This window comes from Lynx rufus, unplaced genomic scaffold (genome assembly GCF_022079265.1).
Source record: "Lynx rufus isolate CCGP_SWC_20201006 ecotype Redwood Valley unplaced genomic scaffold, mLynRuf1.p SCAF_2, whole genome shotgun sequence".
NCBI classification, from domain to species: Eukaryota; Metazoa; Chordata; class Mammalia; order Carnivora; family Felidae; genus Lynx; species Lynx rufus.
The window spans coordinates 103,000,835-103,021,523 of record NW_025814834.1 but is presented as its reverse complement, the minus strand read 5'-3'; the positions used below and the strand labels follow the sequence as shown (position 1 = coordinate 103,021,523).

At 39.7% G+C, this 20,689-nt stretch overlaps 1 protein-coding gene across 9 annotated transcripts in view; it reads left to right on the top strand.

Annotated features, from left to right (window-relative positions):
• The window catches only part of CUNH2orf76 (chromosome unknown C2orf76 homolog), a 63,077-nt gene that overhangs the window by 26,981 nt on the left and 15,407 nt on the right, over positions 1–20,689 (top strand). For all 9 annotated transcript variants that reach the window (XM_047084672.1, XM_047084671.1, XM_047084666.1 and 6 more), the window contains 2 exons: positions 14,127–14,177; positions 19,002–19,039. In XM_047084672.1, coding sequence (XP_046940628.1) covers positions 14,127–14,177; positions 19,002–19,039 — 89 coding nt within the window. The remainder of the gene's footprint in view (positions 1–14,126; positions 14,178–19,001; positions 19,040–20,689) is intronic.

Genomic DNA, 20,689 nt, shown 5'->3' with positions numbered 1-20,689 from the left:
TTTTAATCGAAATCTAATTTATATATGATGTAATGGACAGATTACATACGGTTCCCTGAGTTTTGACAAGTGTATCACTTTATATCCAACTTAATTTTTTTTTTTTTTTACTTTGACATAATTTCAGACACAGAGAAGTTTCAAAAATAGGACAGAGAATTCCTAGATGCTCTCACAGAGGTTCCTGAAATGTTAGTGGTTTGTTACATTTTTTTTAACCTTAGCCTCCCCTCCCCTCCACCTTTGTCTCCTTTTCTCCCTTTTCTCTCTTACTGAACTTACCCCTTCATTTTTTTCTTTCTGAACCATTTAGAAGTATATTGCTGACATGATTCTCCTTTATCTCTAAATATTTAAGTGTATATTTCCTAAAAGCAAGAAATTCTCGTACATAATTACAGTACAATGATCAAAATCAGGAACTTAACACTGAAATATAGCAAAAGAAAATTCAAGGGCACATGCTACATTCAATTCCTTTAATCTGACTTTTTTTTTTTTAATGTTTATTTTTCTTTTTGAGAGAGAGAGAGACAGAGTGTGAGCAGGGAAGGAGCAGAGAGAGAGGGAGACCCAGACAGAATGTGAAGCAGGCTCCAGGCTCCGAGCTATCAGCACAGAGCCCGACGTGGGGCTTGAACTCATGAGCCATGAGATCATGACCTGAGCCGAAGTCGGACGCTTAGCCGACTGAGCCCCCCAGGCTCCCCTGACATTGTGATTCCTTTAGTCTGCAGCCTTCATCACGTTGGCAGCTTTTTTAAAAAAAATTTTTTTTAATGTTTATTTATTTTTTAGAGAAAGACAGAGTATGAGCGGGGGAGGGGCACAGAGAGAGGGAGGCACAGAATCCGAAGCAGGCTCCGGGCTCCGAGCTGTCAGCACAGAGCCCGTCGCGGGGCTTGAACTCACAAACCGTGAGATCATGACCTGAGCCGAAGTCAGACGCTTAACCAACTGAGCCACCCAGGCGTCCCACGTTGGCAGCTTTGAATAGCACGGGCCAGTTGTTTTATAGAGTGCATCTGGGTTGGATTTTTCTGGTGTCTTCTCACAGTCGGGTTTAGGTTATATGTTTGGCAGAGCAGTCCCGGACGTGATGCAGGCTTCTCTGTGCATCACACCAGGAGGCTCCACTGTCCATCAACACCAGTACTGGCAATGGTAACTCTGATCAGTTGGTTGGAGTGGAGTCTGTCAGGTTTCTTCACTGCAAATTTTAATCGTAATCGAAAAGTAGTTTGTAGGAATATATTCTGAGGCCATGTGAATATCCTGTTACTTCTCAAACTTTGATCCACCAATTTAGCATTCTTTGATGATTCTTGCCGGGATCAGTGATTATGATGATAATTGGCAAATGGTGATTTTTCCTATTCTGTCCTTCCTCTTACATATGGTAGTTGTTTTTCTCCACTAAGGAACAGCCCGCACCTCCGCCATCCCATTTATTTATTTAATCATTAATCATATCACTGTGGACTCACAGATTCTTACTTTAGTCAGAGGATTATAATTCTTTACTCTCATTATTTATTTTGTTGGTTTTTTTAAATTTTTAAATATTTATTTTTAATTTTTTTTTTTTAACGCTTATTCATTATTGAGAGAGAGACAGAGCATGAGCAGGGGAGGGACAGAGAAGGGGGGAGATACAGAATCTGAAGCAGGCTCCAGGCTCCGAGCTGTCAGCACAGAGCCCGACATGGGGCTCGAACTCACAAACCATGAGATCATGACTTGAGCCGAAGTCGGACGCCCAACCAACTGAGCCACCCAGGCACCCCTCATTATTTATTTTGATGCTCCAGGTATCCCCATTTTGGCTGGTGACAGCCCCTTCCATCGGGCCCCAGGCCCTTCTAACATGTCCCCATCATTCTCTGAGCACTTCTTTACTTTTTTGGTACAAGGTGTTCCAGACTTGTCCTGTTCTTTCCCTGCTTCAGCCCTGGAAGCAGCTATCTCTCTGAGGAGCTCTGATTCCATTACTGGAGAATGATATTGCAAAACCAGTATCTTGGTTTATATATATGCGGTGGAAATGTATATAGCTAAGTTTCTAAAATGTGGTAAATTCCTTTTTTTTTTCCCCCACCATCATCAGTATTTTATTTATCCCTCACTGCTCTGAACACACATGTTGTCTCACACAGATGAGGACACCAGTCAGGACTGCAGTGCAGGTTGATTCATTTTTCCGTACCCTCCCCCCTCCCCCCGCAGCCTGGGATGGAGTCCCGGCTGGCCCTGTCCCGGAACATGCCAGATGTGGTCAGACTCTGGGCAAGGCCAGGCATCTGGCAGACCAGCCTCTTCGGGATCAGCGGTCTCCATTCAGGGGGCCTTCTTCCATCAGGCTGGGTCTGAGCCTAGAGCGCATGCTCCAAATCCAAAATGTGGTGAATTCTTGACATTGTACTTCCTGATTGACTTTGTAAATCTTCTCAACTCTTCTCCCTCACATCTCCCCCGACCTCTAATTTTGGTAGTTTTACTACTCAGTATTACCTGTATAGGTCAAGGTGGGCGACATATACAGAAGACAGACCAGTCAGTTGGCTTCGTAGTGACTGTGAAAGATTTCATGAGAACATAATTGTTTGTGAAAGTAACTACAGGCTGACGTATAGAGTATGTGTTGTTGTTGCTGTGTTCTTAATTCTTAGGGGGGAGTTGAGAGTTGGCACTAAGATATTGCCAATTGCAGAGTGTCCTGCTTTTGGAAAAGATAACACCAAAAAGCATATTTGGGTTTTGAAGTAAAAACAAACCCCTACATTGCTTACTTTAAAACCTGTGTGTTATGGCTGACAGCGTTTCTTAGTGTTGACCTTGTAAGCACTCTGATGTTCTTGGTACGGTGCAGGATAGGTTCTTCCTCAAGTCCTTGAGAATGAGGTGTGATCTTCAGGCTGCTGCAGTGGCAGAAAGAGACATAGTCCCCCCGGGGTCACTGTACTCTTCTCCTTCTAGGTGCCCTAGGACGCCTTCTCCGTTAGAGCAGCAGTACCGATCACAGCTCGGTGCTCGGCCGCGCCTTCCCACATCTTTTACCCGTGTTAGTAACAACATGGCCGCTGCTTGTTTTAGTTGTGAGGGTGGGACACTAAAAGGTGAACTTTTGGGGTGTGGGCTCTGTGCCCAAGCCTATCCGATTGGAAGCACTGTGGAACCTCTCTGAAAGGTCGGTGGGCCACCTGTCTACCTTTTACAGTTTTGTATGTGACGAAGACCAAAGAGTTTATTTCTGGGGAATTTTTCAAGTAATAATGGTAACCAGCTTTGTATGTGGTCCTGTGCTCGGAGCTTAAACTAGGTGATCTCATTTCATCCTCACAGAATCCTTCTAAAGTGGGATCGGTTATGTCCTCATCTTACAGGTGAACCAGCTGAGGGACAGAGAGGTTAACACACTTGCCTGCGGTGACGTGGCTAATAAAAGCCAAAGCTGCAATTTGACACTGGCAGTTTATGTACGACGCGTGCTCTTAAACACCGCGCTAAGTTGCCTCCTTTCTGTTCTCCTGCCTCACTTGCTGAGGTGGGATCTCTGAGCTAAATGGACCCACTGTCAATGAGTCTTTGCATGGAGTTCACCTTGCTCTAGCGTTTTGAACACGGACAGTGAGCAGAGAGGTTTGCCACCGTGGCACAGTGAATTTTGCACACAGCCAAAAGTGGTCATTGTGATGAATGATCTCTTGGGGTTATTTAAAACATTTTTTTAAATGTTTATTCATTTTTTTAGAGAGAGAGAGTGAGAGTCGGGGAGGGGCAAAGAGAGAGGGAGACACAGAATCCGAAGCAGGCTCCAGGCTCTGAGCCATCAGCACAGAGCCTGATGAGGGGCTCGAACTCACTAGCCATGAGATCATGACCTGAGCCAAAGTCGGATGCTTAACCGACTGAGCCACCCAGGCATGCCGTGATCTTTTGGGGTTATTTTAGATGACTTCTTGCCTTTCTAACTGTTCTTCACTTTTTTGCCGTCCTTCATCTAGTCTCCTGCCTTGTCTGTCTGTATTTCTCCCTCAGCCAAGGAACTTTGGTTAAATTGGATTCATTCTCCATTGACAATCACTGTTCCACAACAGCATGCTATTAAAACCTAAAGTTATATAAATGCAGTAAATATAAGCTCATTTATTTATAAATAAGTATATAAATACAGAAGATTATATTTATGTATGAGTATATAAATAAAATAAAATAAACCTGTTATTAACATATGGGGGATGGATGTTATTCAGATATTCTGATCACAGAGGTACTGTATATACTACCTTATATAGATGACTTTCTAGATTCAGAATAGTGTCCAAACCAGTTATCTAGCTAATATAAGACCTTTTAATCAATCTTTGATTCGGAAGCATTTAAATATTTTGTAACACGTGAGACCTTCTAAATGTAAAATCATTTCACCCACAAAACAGAAAAAAGCTGTGGAGGGTTTGTCCAGACTTGCAGTTCAGAACTCCTTCATCCCTCGTATACCGTCTCTGTGTGTATGTGTGTTTTGAGTACTTTCTTACTTTCTGGCGCTATAAGATGCTTCAGGCTCATTGTGTAGATTTCCTGTCCCTGTCCCAGAATCAGCCATTTCTCAAAGGATCCCTGGTCCCTGAACGCAGATCTGGGGGTGGTCATTACTCCTGGGGTATTGTTCTTTAAAGCTCTCTCAGCTGAGGGGCACCTGGTTGGCTCAGTGGGTTGAACGTCCGACTTTCGGCTCAGGTCATGATCTCACGGTTTGTGAATTCAAGCCCCACGTCGGGCTCTGTGCTGACAGCTTAGAGCCTGGAGCCTGCCTCGGATTCTGTGTCTCCCTGTCTCTCTGCTTCTCCCTCACTCACGGTCTGTCTCTCCCAAAAATATATAAATATTAAAAACAAACAAAAATAAAGCTCTCTCCGCTGAAAGGGCAGCCTGTGCGCATACACACATCCCCAAGTGTTTTCATGTCACCATCTGTATCTGTGTGGTAAACATGAGTCCTTCCTGATGTTTTCCAGTCCATCCCAACATGTCTCCTTCTAGCTTCCTCCCCTGGCGGATTTGTGTTTCCACTCCAAGAATGAGAACTCTGGCTCCCATCCTCTGCCATCCACTTACTTAATTCTTTAATTCCAGTTTACATGTCTAGCAGTATCAGAGTTTTTCATCTATACCCTCTGGGAAGCAACTTGATATTAACTAGAGCACAGTGCTTTTGTGCAGCTCCTTTTGCCTTAGTCTTACAAGAATCTCTTCATTGCCACGGTTAATTAGATCAGCAGCCTTTCTTTCACTGCCTTCAGGAAGGTTGCTTCGTACATTTGCAATGCAGTTGGATTCTTTGGTCACTATCTGCAATCTTTCCTGGGATCTTCCGCCCTCCTAAATGGTGGTTTTTCACTTTGCACACATTCAAGCTCACTCTTTGTGCTCTAAAGTTCACTCTTTGTGCTCTAAAGTTCTGTGGGCTTCAACAGATGACTAATGTTGTGTAGCCACCATGACACTGTTGTACAGAATAGTTTCACCACCATAAAAATCCCCCACGGTTTGCCTGCTCATCCTCCCCCACAAGCCGCAGGCAACCACTGAGCCCTTTAATGCCTCTAGTTTTGCTTTTTCCAGGATATCATGTACTTAGACTTACACAATATATAGTCTTGGCGGACTGGTTTCTTTCATTTAGAAGCATGTATCTCAGGTTCCATTGTGTCTTTTCTTGGCACACCATGTCTTCTTAATTCCTTTTGATCTGGAGCAGCCCCCCCACCTTTTATCTGTCACTATATTGATTTTTTTTATCTAGATTTATTTGATTGTTTTCTCATGATCAGATTCAGGTTAAACATTTTTGGCAGGATTACCGCCTAGGTTGCAGGTGGACAAGCTACGACAAGCTAAGTCTGACCTGCCACCTGCTGCCACCTGATTTCTGTAAACGAAGTTTATTGGAACACAGCCATGGCTGTGACAGAGACCGTGTGGCTCACAAAAGCTAAAATGTTGACAGGCTGGCCTTTACATAAATAGTTTGCTGACCTCCGATGGAGGTGACTCATTCTTGTTTGCATCATATCCGAAAGCGCTTGATGTTGCTTTGTCCTGTTACTGGTCATACAAATTTCAGTCATTTGGTTAAGGCACTGGCTGTTGGATTTCTCTGTTGTAAAAGTATCTTTCTAATTAAGAAGTAGCACATGGAGTGATAAACATTGAGACCATATACATATCTTGTTTCCAGTAGTTATAGTATTTACCAGTGATCCTTATCTGAATTGCTGATATTGCTAGAAATCAGGATTTTTCTTACTGTGTGATTCTTTCTACATTTATTATTTCACATGCTGCTGTAAAGAAGCAGTCCCCTGGTCCTCCCCCCTCCTTTTTTTTTTTTTTTTTTTAGAAAGGAACAGGGTAATTTTGTAGTAGCATAGTCACAGCACATTATCACCTTGTCACAAAGAGACCCGTCCTTCAACAGATGCTTTCTAGTTTGTACTAAAAAATATACTGTAGATCCTTTAGTTTAATTTTTTTAAATGTTTATTCATTTTTTGAGAGAGAGACAGAGCACGTGCACGGGAGGGGCAGAGAGAGAGGGAGACACAGAATCTGAAGCAGGCTTCAGGCTCTGAGCTGTCAGCACAGAGCCCCACATGGAGCTCGAATCCACGAACTGCGAGATCATGACCTGAGCTGAAGTCGGATCTTAACTGACTGAGCCACCCAGGTGCCCCTAGATTCTTTAGTTTAAATTCTGAACTCTATAAACTTAAAACACAAAATAACACTCTGTTTTCTATGGCTGTGACTTATAGAATGAGAGTATAACAACATAGGGGATATGATAAGTTAGGGGCAGTTAGTGCTTACTTCCAGGAAAGGAGAGATAAGGGGACTAGGGAAAGACAGGTTTCAGCTGTATCTATATTGTTTTATCTCATAAAAAATAGAAAAGGATCTGAAGCAGTCATGACAGTATGTTAAATTTGGTTGGTGGGTTAAAGGAATTTTCCATTTTCCACACTTTTTATGTTTAGAGTATTTCATAATTAAAATGAATAGCATCTCGATAGAACTGAACCTTGGAATCTTACTATTATATAGACAGGACCCCTTGTTACGTTATAATATTGGACATTATTCTGATGAATGGTGGGTGTTTGGTGTTCTTGCTTATACTGATTAGTCCTTGAACTGGTCACTTCTTTCCCTTAGGTGTTTGTGCTTTCCCAAAAGTCTAAAAATAAGTTACAAACTGTACTCCTATTTTTATAGCCTTTACTATGAGGTAAAGAATTATTTTATTGCCTGTTGATATTTTAATAATTTTTGAGACTTTATTGGTTTTTATATTGAAATGTATGTTTTAACACGTCAGACTTCTTTGGGGGGCATCCTAACTGCCAGCAGTATATTTATTAAGTTGCCTTATTTTGCTTATTAATTTTTCTATGGATGCCTTTCATGGAGACCTAAGTGAATGAGGAAAGTTAGTGGTTACCTTCTCATCAACTTTCCAATAATGAAATATTAAATTAATTTTTGCAGAATTCATTCTGTAATCCCAGATTCTCCTGTAAAAGTTCATTAGGTCTCAAAGTTAAGTTCAAAGGTGAGGAAAGATAAAAGACAAACTCTGTGTAAAGTTGGACATCCTTTTCAAAATGTAATAGATAGGCCCCAGACTTTTCCTTTCAGCTAAGGTGAGCAACAGGAACTGAACTCACTCTTGCCTGGAACAAAAAAAAAAAACAAAAAAACAAAAAAAAACAAAAAAAAACAAACAAACTATGCAAAAGTTATGCAACAGTGGTTTTCAGATACCGGACATCAGGCAGCATAAGACAGTGGTCCCTGGGATAGGGGAAGCAAACAAGGTGACCCCTGTGTTTGTGCCACCTTACCACCTGGAGGGAGTCTGTAGGCTACAGAGTAGGTAGAACTTGGTGAGTTCCATGAGTTCAGCTCAACAGCTGGCACACTGGAGGGGAGCCTGGAGACTTCATAGGACAGAGACCTGGAACGGAGAGGGCTGTGCAAAGGGAATGCTCTGAAGATTTGCAGAGCGTGTCTTCAGTTGAATACAGTCAGCACAAGGGTGTAAGGAAACTACCGGAAGTCAAGGTGAAGAACAATCTGAAGGAAGCAGAAGGCAGCATGCTCAGAGCTCAGACAGGCCTGAGAATAGTTTTTTTTTGTTTTTTGTTTTTCTCCACACCAGCCAGAATGGAAGAGCTTGTAATTCACAGGTTATCAGGCAGAGTACCTAAAGGGGTATTGCTGAAATTGTAAGGCACAATGAGCCCTAGGGTAAATTCCGCTCTGTTCTCACCTGACAAAGCTCGAAAGCAAGACTCGGAAGGATCTAAGTTTCCAAGTAGTTTAACAAAGCTCAGGATGTTTATAGAAACACACAAATATCCAGCACTCAACAAGATAAAATTCACAATGACCTGAATCAAATCAGAACTTACCAGGCATGCAAAGAAGTGAGAAAATATGACCCATAATTAGGAGAGAAATCAATCCAGTAAAACCAGCCCAGAAATGCTGCAGATGACAGAATTAGTAGACAAGGACAATTGAAAATTATTATAACTATACTGCAAATGTTCAGGAAGGTAGACGGACAGTTGAACATGTTAGCAATGGAAGATATGAAAAGAAAAAAATCCCAAATTGAACTAGAGATGAAAACTACAACGTCTGAGATGGATATTCACCGAATAGGATTAACATGTAGATCAGATGCGGAAGAAAAGATTCTTAAACTGAAAACAAAGCAACAAAAACAGTCTAAAATAAAGCATAGAAAAAAACCCGAAAGAAAAATAAATAGAGCGGTAGGGAGGGGTGGGGCAGCTGCCATTAGCCAGATATACGTGTAACTGGAGACCATGAGGAGGGGAGCTGGGACGGGGACAGAAGATGTATTGGAAGAAATGATGGTCGAAAATTTTACAAATGTGATGAAAACTATAAACCCACATATTCAAGCAGTTCAACAAATCCCAAGCAAAAGAAGGATGAAGAAAGCTATACCAAAGCATATATAATGAAGTCGCTTATAGCTGGTGATAAAGAGAAAGTTTAAAAACAGCACCCCCCTGCCAAAAAAAAGAACACAATATATAAGGAGGAACAAAGAGGAAAGACACAGACTTCTCATCAGAATGAGTGCATGTCAGAAGATGTGGAGCGACATCTTTAAAGTATTGAAAGACAAAAAGTCAATCTAGGATTCTATTCCCATCTTTCAGAAATGGAGGCATAAGAAAGACTTTTTAGACGTACAGAAGCTGAAAGAAACCATCACCAGGAAACATCAACTATGGGAAATGTTAAAGGGCCTTCTTCCAACAGAAGGAAAATGATACCAGATGGAAATTTGGAGGCACACAAAGAAATGAAGACTATTGGAGATGGTAAACATGGGTCAATATGAAAGGCTTTTTTTCCCCTTATTTAAAAAATTTTCTTAAAATATGTTTCATCACGTAAAGAAAAACACTAACCATGTTGTGGCGTTTATGGAAAATATATGACAGAACTAGTACAGGGCCTAGGAGGGGAGAAATAGAAATATAAGATCCTTTTTATTTTAAATTTTTTTATTAAAACATTTCTGCAGTGTTTATTTTTGAGAGAGAGAGACAGAGACAGAGACAGAGTGCGAGTGCGGGAGGGACAGAGAGAGAGGTGAGACATAGAATGTGAAGCAGGCTCCAGGCTCTGAGCTGTCAGCACAGAGCCCAATGCAGGGCTCGAACCCACGAATCGTGAGATCATGACCTGAGCGGAAGTTGGATGCTTAACCAACTGAGCCACCTGGGTGGTCCTCTTTTTTTTTAATGTTTGTTTATTTTTGAGAGAGAGAGAGTGCACACAAGCCGGGGAGGGGCAGAGAGAGAGAGAGAAACAGAATCCAAAGTAGGTTCTGCGCTGTCAGCACAGAGCCAGATTCAGGGCTTGAACTCATGAACCGTGACTTCATAACCTGGGCCGAAGTCAGTTGCTCAACAGGCTGAACCACCCAGGTGCCCCTGGAAGCATAAGATTCTTTCACTCTCTATAAAGTGTTACAGTGTCGCTTGGAGGTAGACTGATAAGTTAAAGCTGTTTACTGCAAATCTTAGAGCAACCACATGTTCGGGCACACACACACATTACCTGAGTTATAGATAATAGGCGAACAGAAGGGTTAAAGTGGAATCATAAAAAATTGTCAGAGAGCCATTTGTCAAAAGAATGTAGAAGAGGAAATAACAGATGGACAAAACCAAACCCAAATAGCAAAGTGGTAGATTTCAATCCAATCATATCAGTAATCACATTAAATGTAAATGGTCTGAACTCCCTAATTAAAAGACAGACATAACAAGCAGTCCTAAATTATGTGTCACCAATAAGGCATGCACTTTATTTGTTTTTTTTTTACTGTTTTTATTTATTTTTTAGAGACAGTGAGTGGGAGAGGGGCAGAGAGAGAGAGAGAGAGAGACACAGAATCCGAAGCAGGCTCCAGGCGCTGAGCTGTCAACACACAGCCTGACGCGGGGCTCAAACCCACAAGCCGTGAGATCATGACCTGAGCTGAAGTCGGACGTTCAACTGACTGAGCCACCCAGGTGTCCCAGGGCATGCTCTTTAAATATAAAGATAAAAATCAGTTAAAGGTAAAAGGACAAAGAAGTTATACCATGCTGATACTAATCAAAAGAAAACTGATATCAGATAAAGTAGAATTCAGAGTTAAGAATATTGCTGGGGATAAAGACTCTCATTTGATAATGGTAAGACACCAATTAAGATGACATAAGGATTCTAAATGTTTATGCACCTGACACGACAGAACTTCAAAAATGTATGAGGTCAGAGCTACAGAACTGCAAAGAAAAATAGGTGATTCTGCAATTATTGTGAGAAATTTCAGCACTGCTCCCTCAATAATTGATGGAACACAGAGAGAATCTGTAAGGATACAGAAAACTTGAACAACACTTATTGGACTAAATTGGCTACGTTGACGTTTGTAGAACACTCCACCAGATAACAGAATACACATTCCTGTCTCGTGTACACAGAACGTATACCAAGAGACCATATTGCAAGCCATAAAACAAGTCATGATGAATGTAGAAGGATTAAACTCGTACAACGTAGGCTTTTTTTTTTACTACGGTGGAATTAGATGAGAAATCAATAACACAAATATCTCTGGAAAATTCCAAAATATTTGGAAACCAAATATTAGCATGCTTCTGAATAACCTATGTGCAAAAGCAGAGGTCAAAAGACGCAGTATTGTGAACTGAAAAAAAATGAATGCACAACTTTGCAAAATTTATGGGAAGCCGGTAAAACAGTACTTAGAGGAATGTTTATAGGACTAGAAGTGCCTAAATTAGAGAAGAGATCTCAAACCAATGATTTCAGCTTCTATGTTAAGAGACTAGAAAAAGAAAAATGAAAACCAAAGTAAGCAGAATAAACAAATAAAGATTGCAGTAGAAAATAGAAAGCCACAGTGAAAATAGCATCCAACGCTAATTCTTTTTTCTTCATGATTAAAAATGTATTTATTTATTTATTCATTTATAATTTACATCCAAGTTAGTTAGCATATAACATAGTGCAATAATATTTTCAGAAGTAGATTCCAGTGAATCATCTCCTATGTATAACACCCAGTACTCATCCCAACAGGTGTCTTCCTTGATGCCCCTTCACCATTTACCCCATCAGCCCTTCCAGCAACCCTCGGTTCTCCATATTTAAGAGTCTCTTATGTTTTGTCCCCTTCCCTGTTTTCATATTATTTTTGCTTCCCTTCCCTTATGTTCATCTGTCTTGTATCTTAAAGTCCTCATATGAGTGAAGTCATATGATATTTGTCCTTCTCTGACTGACTTACTTCGCTTAGCATAATACCCTCTAGTTCCATCCATGTTGTTGCAAATGGCAAGATTTCATTCTTTTCGATTGCTGTGTAATACTCCATTGTATATATATACCATATCTTCTTTATCCATTCATCCATTGATGGACCTTTGGGTTCTTTCCATACTTTGGTTATTGTTGATGGTGCTGCTGTAAACATTGGGGTGCATGTGCCCCTTCGAAACAGCATACCTGTATCCCTTGGATAAATACCTACTAGTGCAATTGCTGAGTCATAGGGTAGTTCTATTTTTAACTTTTTGAGGAATTTCCATACGATTTTTCATAGTGGCTATACTAGTTTGCATTCCCACCAGCAGTGTAAAACAGAGCCTCTTTCTCCGCATCCTTGCCAACATTTGTTGTTGCCTGAGTTGTTCATGTTAGTCATTCTGATAGGTGTAAGGTGGTATTTCATTGTGGTTTTGATTTGTATTTTCCTGATGATGAGTGATGTTGAGCATTTTTTCATGTGTCTATTGGTCATCTGGATGTCTTCTTTGGAAAAGTGTCTATTTTGCCCATTTCTTCACTGGATTATTTGTTTTTTGAGTGTTGAGTTTGATAAGTTCTTTATAGATTTTGGATACTAACCCTTTATCCAATATGTCATTTGCAAATACCTTTTCCCATTACGTTGGTTGCCTTTTAGTTTTGTTGATTGTTTCCTTTGCTGTGCAGAAGGTTTTTATTTTGATGAGGTCCCAATAGTTCATTTTTACTTTTAATTCCCTTGCCTTTGGAGACATGTTGAGCAAGAAATTGCTGTGGCTGAGGTCAAAGAGGTTGTTGTCTGTTTTCTCCTCTAGGGTTTTGATGGTTTCCTGTCTCACATTTAGGTCTTTCATCCATTTTGAGTTTATTTTTGTGTATGGTGTAAGAAAGTGGTCTAGTTTCATTCTTCTGCATGTTGCTGTCCAGTTCTCCCAGCACCATTTGCTAAAGAGACTTTTTTCCATTGGATACTCTTTCCTGCTTTGTCAAAGATTAGTTGGCCATCCATGTGTGGGTCCACTTCTGGGTTCTCTATTCTATTCCATTGATCTGAATGTCTGTTTTTGTGCCAGTACCATGCTGTCTTGATGATTACAGCTTTGTAGTAGAGGCTAAAGTCTGGGATTGTGATGCCTCCCGCTTTGTTTTTTTTTTTTTCAACATTACTTTGGCTAGTTGGGGTCTTTTGTGGTTCCATACAAATTTTAGGATTGTTACAAACATATATTCTTATTTTTCCCCCATTTTACTCAAAACGTGGCTTACTTGAAAAATAATGGTCAGCCTTATGCTTTCTTTATCTTTAACATATCTTGAATATCTTATATTAGTAGAGTGCTTTCTTGGCCTCTTTTGTTTTTTTGTACAGTTGAAAACTATGTCTCATTGTTTGGGCATATTATAATTTATTTGCAAAACCCCCCACCGGAGGATGTTTCTTTGGATTTTCCTAAGCATTTGCTATTGCAACCAGTGCTACAGTTAGTATCCTGGTATATGTGTCATATTGAACACGTGTACAGAGTGTGCAAAGTGTATCTCTGTGATCAATTCTCCAAGTGGAATTCCTAGATCAAAGGGTATATGCATGTGTAATTTTGATATAAGATTGCCCTCTGTAAGTATTGTAGCATCAGATGTTATTAATGAAAACTAATACTGGTATTTGAAATACTCCTTTAAAAAGAATATTTAGTTAGGTTTTTTTTGTTTTGTTTTGTTTTTTTGTTTTTTTTGCATTCTTTGCTGAGGTAGAGTAGTTATATTGTAGGTTGTCTGAATTTTGGGAAGAGTAATGACTGTTCTAGATCATTGGTTTCCACTATTGGCCAAAGACCCTGAAGGGGTCATATGCTAAACTAACATCAACTGTATAGAAAATACTACCTCACACATGAATGCTATATATTTCAAATGTGCATAGATGCTGTTGTATTGAATAAAATGCCAGTGCATTTAAGAACGTTGCTGAATTCTTAGTTCAGCTAATAACGGCTCAACATCTTCTCAGTGATTCCATTATTTTAGGTGACCTTTGGATTTTGGTGGCATGTTAGCTTCATTTTGTGTTCTATTGACCTTTTCAAAGTAGCTTAGTCTGGAGGTCTAGGAGAACAGAGCGAGCAAAAGACTATGCATATACTATGAGTGTCTATTTGAATATAATAAAAATAATATTTCTTTTATAGATATTCCTTTGAGGACCAGCCTGCCACCACCATTCAGAAATTATAAATACGGTAACTAATTTTTCGTATTCTTTAAAAGTGTATATTAATATAGTTTCACATTAGTTTTACGTTGCTAGCAATTTGAATTTGGTTTTTATTTATTTTTTTTTAAATTTTTTTTAACATTTATTTATATTTGAGACAGAGAGAGACAGAGCATGAACAGGGGAGGGTCAGAGAAAGAGGGAGACACAGAATCTGAAGCAGGCTCCAGGCTCTGAGCTGTCAGCACAGAGCCGGACGCGAGGTTCGAACCCAAGGACCGTGAGATCATGACCTGAACCGAAGTCGGACGCTTAACCGACTGAGCCACCCAGGCGCCCCTGAATTTGGTTTTTAAAAATTAGTTTACTATCTGTAAATAAAAACCAATATGGAAGTTTATTTAGAAATCTAGGAATCCTGGTGTATCATTAAACTGTAATTGTGTATGAAAGTGGCCTATTTATGAGGAATAAATAGCATATTTGGCAAACCATGTCTAAAATGAATTTCTTGGGGCACCTGGGTGGCTTAGTCGGTTAAGTGTCCGGCTTCGGCTCAGGTCGTGATCTCACGGTTTGTGAGTTTGAGCCCCATGTTGGTCTGTGTGCTGACAGCTCAGAGCCTGGAGCCTGCTTTGAATTCTGTGTCTCCCTCTCTCTCTGCCCCTCCTCCGCTCATGTTCTCTCTGTCTCTCAAAAATAAATAAACATTAAAAAAAAATTAAAAAAAAAATTAAATGAATTTCTTTGTAAGGTAACCAGAAACTAAAAGTGATTAAAGACTGGGAATTAAAAGAAGAGATTAAACATTAATTTAAATGCCAGTAACTTGACCATATTACATAGCAGTTTTGTATGTTGCAGTGTTGTTTAAAAATGTAGTAATGAGGCAGGAAGTTGGGTTTCATTATTTGGTAAAAAGATGGCATGGTTATTAACCTTCAGCAGAATGACACTCATCAAACTTTGAGTCTGAGACTTCACTTGAAAATTATGACGCACCTAATAAATATTTCTGTTAATTGGTACAGACATTTTTTGAAGTATAAATTTTTTATTACCTTAGATCATTTTTTTTGGAGTGGCTTTTAATTCTGTTCCCATTTGGTAGAGCAACTTATGACCTAAAATACTTTGAAATCACAATCTTCACCGTGTGTATGCATTTTAATATCCAGAGACTAATTGTGAGGTCATAAGGGGTAGTCAAGCAGAAGTTGAAGGCGCTGAATGGAAAGTACTTTGATTTATTGTGCTTAAAGAATTTACATACTAAATATTGAATAAGAGAAAGGAATAAAAAAGCATGGTTAAGTAAATATGAAACTTCTCAATTCTGGCTTTCATGGCTTTCAGAGTATAATCACTTGCAATATAACCTTAAACTTGAATCAACCTACAAATGCCGTTTCCTTTTTTGCATGGTGCGTGCATGCCTCTGTGTGTGTGTGTGTGTGTGTGTGTGTGTGTGTGCATGTGCATGCATATGCATACATACTCAAACTTGTGTTCCATGTAAGTTATTTTGAAAAATAACTTTTAGATACTGGCATTAGAATGTCTGATTGTTAATCATCATGGTGGTAGATCATGTGCCTTTTATATTTTTCCACCTTTTTAACACTGCTTTGTTCTAGGATTTGTGTACTATTTAGGTGAATTGGCAGAAGAAGTGAATACATTTATCTGTGAAATTAGAAATTAGAGAACTAGGGTTTTGATAGACTTCCAGGGACTTAGTAACTCAGTCTGGGTTTGGCTTTGTAACAATCTGCTGCTTTGTGTTCACTAAGAACAGCCAAACATTACTTTCTCACCTGTCATTGTCCTTTGGTATTGCTACATACTCTGTGGGAATAGAATCCATTGGGTGATGGGGAGCGGAAAGGGTGCAGAGTCAGATTTCCACTCTGTTGGTTGCGGTCTTTGTGCCCTTGGGCAAAGGGCTGGCTCACTCGACTTGAGAGTCTGAGATTTCTCATGGGCTCTTCTCCCATTTAATTGTCATCTACATCTATTATTGATTTATCCTGACCAGACTGTGTGTTCTAAAGCACATCGGATGCTGTCTTATTTTTAAATCCTTGTCACCTAGACACTGTGCATGTGTGTAATAAATATTGGTGGCTGTGCAGCATGGAGCTTCTAATACTGTTTGCTTCATGAGGCTGTGTGAGATTAAACAATGCTCGTGTGAACACGTCAAATACCTAACAAGTTTTTTATTTTTATTTTTATGAGGTTATGTTCCTCAAGGAATTTCTATTAAGGGTGCAATACCCATAGATGTTGTTTCTGTTAATAATGCAGATATTTTTGGGGGTGCCTGGGTGGCTCAGTCGTTTAAGCATTCAACTTCAGCTCAGGTCATGATCTTGTGGCTTGTGAGTTCGAGCCCCACGTCGGGCTCTGTGCTGACAGCTCAGAGCTTGGAGCCTGCTTCAGATTCTGTGTCTCCCTCTCTCTTTGTCCCTCCCCTGCTTGGGCTCTGTCTCTGTCTCTCTCTCAAAAATAAATAAACATTAAGAAAATTTAAAAAAAAATGCAGGTTTTAAAAATTTTTTTAATTTTTAATTTTTAAAAACTTTTTAATGTTTATTTTTGAGATAGAGACAGAGCATGAGTGGGGAAGGGGCAGAGAGTGAGGGAGACATAGAATCTGAAGCAGGCTCCAGGCTCTGAGCTGTCAGCACAGAGCCCGACGCGGGGTTCAAACTCATGGGCGGTAAGATCATGACCTGAGCCAAAGTCGGATGCTCAACCGACTGAGTCACCCATGCGCCCCAATGCAGGTTTTTTTTTAAAAAAAGAGGTAAGATGGGGCGCCTGGGTGGCGCAGTCGGTTAAACGTCCGACTTCAGCCAGGTCACGATCTTGCGGTCCGTGAGTTCGAGCCCCGCGTCAGGCTCTGGGCTGATGGCTCAGAGCCTGGAGCCTGTTTCCGATTCTGTGTCTCCCTCTCTCTCTGCCCCTCCCCCGTTCATGCTCTGTCTCTCTCTGTCCCAAAAATAAATAAACGTTAAAAAACTTTAAAAAAAAAAAAAAAGAGGTAAGAACAAGTGAAAAAAGATTGTTTAACAAGAAAGGGACATTATTATTAATATAATATATTTTGCTAGCTTGTTGTTTCTTATCACATCTTACCTGTTTCTGTTGGAGGGAAAAATCTATAAATTTCTGTTCACATTATTTCTTCTTCTGCTAAAAAAAAATGTAGCCCTCTTATTATGGGTTTGCAGAACCCATTAGAACAAAGATATTTGTAATTTAAAGGCTCATTAGCAAAAAATATAGAACATAATTAATATTTGGTAAGGCCAAACTACAGTTTTACATATTGATTGTAACAGGCTTTAAGTGGGATCCTTTTTTTTTTTTTTAATTTTAATGTTTATTTATTTACTTTTGAGAGATAGAGAACACACATGTGTGCACATAAGCGGGGGAGGGGCAGAGAGAGGGAGGGAGAAAGAATCCGAAGCAGGCCCCAGGCTCCGAGCTGTAAGCACAGAGCCTGACCTGGGGCTCAAACCCACAAACCATGAGAACGTGACTAAGCCGAAGTCAGATGCTTAACCAACTGAACCCTAAGCAGGATCCTTTTACTTAAAAAACTGTTACTGGCTTTTCTAACTTGTCTCTAATAATAAACCAGTATCTGTCTATAGTGAGAAAAAGAGAAAAGGGAACTTGGAATAATAGGTAATCCAAAAGCCTATTTGTTTATTTTCTTGTGTACCTTATAAGCTTATTTTTAGCAGTTGTGGTATATTTACATTCCTAATACTCATTTTTCACTTAGATTAGATTTAGTTTTAGTTCTTAACAATACATAGAGTTTTAGGATTAGGCTGACCTTGTATTAAAAATTGCAATTGATAATTGAAAGCTGACTTTAAAATAATGGGTAACTCTGAGTGCTGGTTCTTAACTGGATAGCTACCCTCTTTTGTGTTATTAGAACAGAGTTAAATCAGGGCCTGTTTTTTTAAAGTAGATCCTTTTGTTTTACTATTGGAATTCCTTATGGAATCAAACGGCATGATTGATAGAAATAAATTTTAGTTTAAGCTTAAGAGTTTATCCAGATATAATAATACATGTAATCACAGTACACTAATTAAATGGTGAAAGAAAACCAAGTGAAGAATTGGAAACTTTGTGACTTTAAGCCTGTTGAATGCTGAGCCTATTTATAATTAAGAGGTCATTGTTACAGAGTCAGAATTTGCCCAATGCGGAGAAATTACTTCTTGGAAAAGCACAGTGTGGCCTGACTTCAAGGTAAACAGATTAAAGAGTGAAGGAGGATTGAATAAAGCAGATTAGACGGTGTGAGCCTGTGCATCATTTGAAAACCAGGAGGCAAATACTGGTACTCTTTGGGCATTAGCAGCCTTGGCCAGATTACCAGGGTGATCCTTTGACCTCCTGCCGCTTGTATGCATTCTGAGAGCCAGGTAGATTGTTTTGAACTGCTTATGTTAATGTCCGATAATTTTTTTACATTATCTGCTCGTTGTAGCATTCTGCAAGTCCCCCCAGGAACAAGACAGAGTGACATGATCCATCTGGCTTCTGTTCTAAGGGGAAGGTGTGCCAAGGTGACTGCAGGTTACGGCATATAGTTGTGTGTGCCAAAGGCCACGGCTTTCAGATATCTTTAAACACAGTGATCTTTAATGGCCTATAGTGGTGCTTTTTCTTCTACTGCACTACATTTTTAAGTGAACTGGTTGTAAGGCAAGGACGTAAGTTTCTCAGTTCTGTAGCTGTATCTTTCCATTGCAAATTGTTAAAATGAAGTTTTAGAATAATCTTTGTAAAAATACTTCTTTCTTTCTTTCAGATAAACTAAAGATTGTTCATCAAGCACATAAATCAAAGGTACGTTTCATATGTACGGCATCTGGCACGTAGAAAGTAATCGCTGTCGGCTGTCTCAGTGAATAAGGGAACAAACACATGCACTCCTAAAATATTTTCCATTATAGTAGCATTTTTTTTTTATTTCATAAGTACCCTTCCTACAGCCTTACTTTTCCATTAAGGGAAAAAAAAAAAAAACCTCACCAAGTCATATCCCTGTGAGTAGTAGATCTTGTTAAAAAATGTTAATTTTTAAAAAAGCATACATGGGGGCGGCTGGGTGGCTCATTTGGTTAGGTGCCCGACTTCGGCTCAGGTCATGATCTCACGGTCCGTGAGTTCGAGCCCCGCGTCGGGCTCTGTGCTGACAGCTCAGAGCCTGGAGCCTGTTTCGGATTCTGTGTCTCCCTCTCTCTGACCCTCCCCCGTTCATGCTCTGTCTCTGTCTCAAAAATAAATAAACGTTAAAAGAAAAATTTATAAAAAAGCATACATGTTATTTTTTTAAATATTTATTTATTTATGTAAAGAGCGAGTGCGTGAGCCAGCATGAGCAGGGGAGGGGCAGAGAGAGAGGAAGAGAGAGAGAATCCCAAGCGGGGCTCAAACTCATGAACTGTGAGATCACGACCTGAGCCAAAATCAAGAGTCAGATGCTTACCTGAGCCACCCAGGCATCCCAAAGAATACATGTTCTATATCAAGCGAATATTTAAAATAAAATAAACATAAGCATAAAACTTGGTAAAGTAAATTTAGGTTACAAAAAAAAAAAAAAAAAAGAGGAAACCACTTGTTATCTGGCAGTTCAATATCTTTGATTTTCTTAATTGTGTACCAGAAGAAAAGAGCCAAAAGCAGGTAAAAATAATTTGCTTTTTCTGACCTATCTCTTTCTGTGTGTAAGAGAAGGTCCGGGACTCTGGCTCTTGGGAACATGGCTTCAAGTTGCACACAGGGCATGGCCTGCAGTCTTAATGGTATCTTACCTGCTCCGGAGAGAGCTGTTTATTTATCATGTGTTTACATGTCTATTTTCTTACTTTTTTAGAGTAATGTATTTATAAAGCCACAATCAAAGATTTGCTTCTCATACACGCTAAAGCGATCTTTTTTCTTGAATGTCAATGACTTTGTATCGACTCCTCATTAAAGCTGTAACCTTAGTTTATTATACAAACTAGTCAAGGATGAGGGACCATAATTTGTTCTTCATATCTCCAATATCTAGCACAATGCCTCATTCATAAGAGTGTTTTTATAACAATTTAAAAAAATTTGTTATGTTTATTTATTTTTGAGAGTGAGACAGACAGAGGGTAAACTGGAGAGAGACAGAGAAAGAGGGAGACACAGAATCCAAAGCAGTCTCCAGGCTCTGAGCTGTCAGCCCAGAGCCTGATGAGGGGCTCGAACTCACAGACCACAAGATCATGACCTGAGCCGAAGTCAGATGCTTCACCGACTGAGCCACCCAGGCACACCATCGATTTTTGAATTAAGTATTTATTTTTGAATTCACCTAATTTCATTGTCTTCTCTAGTCATAGATGCCTACCATAAACTCAGTCAGCCTTCAAATAAATGTATACCGGACATTACAAAGAAAATGGCATCAGGGTATGGCTATCAACTGTGAATTAGTAACTTCAAAAAACATTTTTTTTC